General features: G+C 43.8%; 1 protein-coding gene across 1 annotated transcript in view; it reads right to left on the bottom strand.

The window, feature by feature from the left end:
• Window positions 1–2,734, bottom strand: part of SULT6B1 (sulfotransferase family, cytosolic, 6B, member 1) — an 8,521-nt gene extending 5,787 nt beyond the window's left edge. Inside the window, exons 1-2 of the mRNA XM_009331091.1 lie at window positions 2,612–2,734; window positions 1,701–1,911 (exon numbers count right to left, since the gene is read on the bottom strand). Of these exons, the coding sequence (XP_009329366.1) occupies window positions 1,701–1,911; window positions 2,612–2,734 (334 nt within the window). The remainder of the gene's footprint in view (window positions 1–1,700; window positions 1,912–2,611) is intronic.
• Window positions 2,735–2,874: the final 140 nt, after the last annotated feature.

Raw genomic sequence — 2,874 nt, 5'->3', positions numbered from 1 at the left:
CAAGTGTCACATCAAGGGGCAAAAGGGAGCCCAGCAATTTCTGGTTTCAAACTGGGGCAGATAATCTTTCCTTTTTGTTCTTTATGCTCCTCCCTTGCCTTTTTCCCCCACACTTTGCAAGCTATAGGAAATTAGGACAAGAAATCTATTTAGCACTGTTTAAGAGTGTAAGAGCAAACATCCAAATGGGAGAAAATTCCAGAAGATCTACCTGCAGATTGTAACTACACTGCACTGCACAAACACAGCATTTTCCCTCCCTCCTGCTTTCCCATTTCTTCCGTGCAACCTCCCGTACATGCCTTTCCAGCAGTGCCTGCCAGGTAACAGGGTGCTGCATTCCCCGGCAAACCACAGGGAGCTGTGTACTCCCTCTCCTACTGAACAATTGGCAGTGGTCTTCGGTAAAAATTTCCCCCTGCTGACCAACCACAAACTGCCCAATACTGTGAGATCTCTCTCTTTCTCTACCGATCCCTCCACCTGAGCCAGAGAGGTTTACTGAGTTACTAAACCTCAGAGGCAATCAGCATCGCAAGTCCATGTCTGAACTCTTCCAAACTCTCTGAGAAATCAAAGCCAGTGCCAAGTTATCACAATGACCTTTTAGGTCTTTATAGGGTCCAGCAGAACTCTGGACCCAAACCCAATGGAATTGCAGGCTCCTTAAAATAAAGATGCACATTTCACATTTTGTGCCAGCTCCCTCCTTTTTATTTGCCCTCTCCTTCTCTCGGTTCAGTGTCCTGTCTCACAGCTGCTACAAATTCAACCTAAACACTACAGGAGTACTTCTTAAGCCCCTAAACACACCACAGTTTCTTTCCAGATCAGAACTTGCCAACCAATGGGAACTCTATGGGCTGAACGAGACCTTGACCTAGGACTCTCTGGTTAGAGCCCAACTTGACCGCATCCACTACCATGCTAGTGCAATGAAATCCTTCCCTGGACCCACATTTTCTCTGACAACCCTAAGCTTCTGCTGCTTGGGTCTCAAAGAAGAAACATATGCTTGGATAGGATTTCCTAGATTAGCAAAACTCATCCCTTCCTTGTAAGCAACCATGTCACAATTGATATTTAATAAAACTGATCAAAATCAACTACTTGGTTGTATTAGTTTTTTTTCACTGCTCCTGTTGCACCTTTCCTCCTTTCTGCAAACCTCTGACTAAAAGATTTAGACTTCCAGTATGTCTTAGTCAATACCATTTTGCAGTAACAAAACAAAAAACAGTGCTGATACTGAATAATGCCAAGAAACAGCTTATAATTTTGCAAGTAAAGATGCTGTGCCATGTCACTTTCTACACCTTAAAGAGTCTAATGCATAACTTTACTGCTTTTGTACACTACACTACTAACATGTTTTTCAGAATACAGTTTATCATACTGGCAGAGTTGTCTTGTCCCACTGATAAAAAACTATGTACTTTATTCGCACTTCTTCAGCCAAAAGTATCTTTGAACACTAAAACTTCTTTTCCTTTCAGAAACATAAACCATGTTAAAAAGCACTGCAACAGACTGCTTAATTAAGATAAAGCAGGACAAAAACCTGCTGTCTCTCATTGTAGTAGAAATGCCCAATATCCTCACACAACATACAACCACAGTCAGATGGTTTTCCTTCTTAGTGTGTCAGCTAATTAGTTACAGTATTGTAGACTACAGCAAGCAATTTATAATGTATTCACCACATTTTGGGTAGGACACCAGCACCATATCATCTCTTCTGGCTTCCAGGTTCTCCAGGGCTTGGAACGTTTCCGCACTGCACACTGTGACAGGATACAGGGTCCCCTGGTAGGAGAACAGCAGATCCTTCCAGGTAAGCCCTTCAGACTTTACCGACGCTTTATTTATCTCATCAACAAAGGCTTTTTTATCCTCAGCCACGTTTACCACCTTTGGGGCGTGAAACTGTTAGTCTAATGCAGTAAGTGCCTTTAAATAGACATTTTTAAGTGGTGGAGTAGAAATCCTTGGCATTACTTCCACCCTCACCTAAATTTGACACATTTCTTTCTCTCTTCCCTTCCCATCTTTCTGGAAATGAAAGCTGCATTGATCCTGTCCACTTATAATCTACAGAGCAGAAATTACTTTAGTAAGAAATCCCACTGAGAGCAAGTAATACTTGGAAGTGCAGCCACTGGGAAAAACAGAATTGGAAAATGAATCACCCTGTAAGAATAAGCAGTAAAATATTGTATCTAATCTTTCATAACATTAATAAGAAAAAAAGCATCTCACAAAGAAAGTCCCCAATAAGAAAAATCCCAAGAGGTTTTATTTTGGCAATAAAGTCAGCCCCATACTATGAGTTAAGAAAAATAGTGAATAATAGAAAACAATGAAATCAAAACCATAAAACAGAAAGAATAATACTGAGAGGGAAAGAATGCTGCCATTTTAGGTTCTAAACACCCCCTGTGGGAGCTAGTCTGTACTAACACCCTTTTTCATGTTAAAAAGACAATTAAACACCGAGATCTTGCACGGCACAGGTTTTCTCAGCATCCTCATGATAGAACAAGGATCCCTTTTTAACGGCCACGAGCCTACATATCTTGCCGTTTTCCCCAGGCAGGAAACACCAACAGACCGGTGCTGGCTCCCAGGAGGAGCAGAGGAGCTCTTCCACCAGTTGAAGCAGCAGGAGAGCAGCACGGAAGCGCAGGCCTGCTCCCTCGCCGAACAGGGGGCACCTGCTCAAGAGCCTCAACATGGGGCAGCAAGGCCTGGCCCGGCCTCTTAGCTGCGGTGGGCACACATGCTGCCAGCTCACAGCTGAAACAGCGAGGCGAGAACAGCGGGTCCCCCTGGGCAGCAGGGAAAGGTGGTGGCGAGCCGGCCCCGCTGCCCGCA

This window comes from Pygoscelis adeliae, unplaced genomic scaffold (genome assembly GCF_000699105.1).
Source record: "Pygoscelis adeliae isolate BGI_AS28 unplaced genomic scaffold, ASM69910v1 Scaffold218, whole genome shotgun sequence".
In the NCBI taxonomy this organism is placed as follows: domain Eukaryota; kingdom Metazoa; phylum Chordata; class Aves; order Sphenisciformes; family Spheniscidae; genus Pygoscelis; species Pygoscelis adeliae.
Note: the sequence above shows the minus strand (reverse complement) of the source record. Positions and strands in the feature narration are given on the sequence as shown.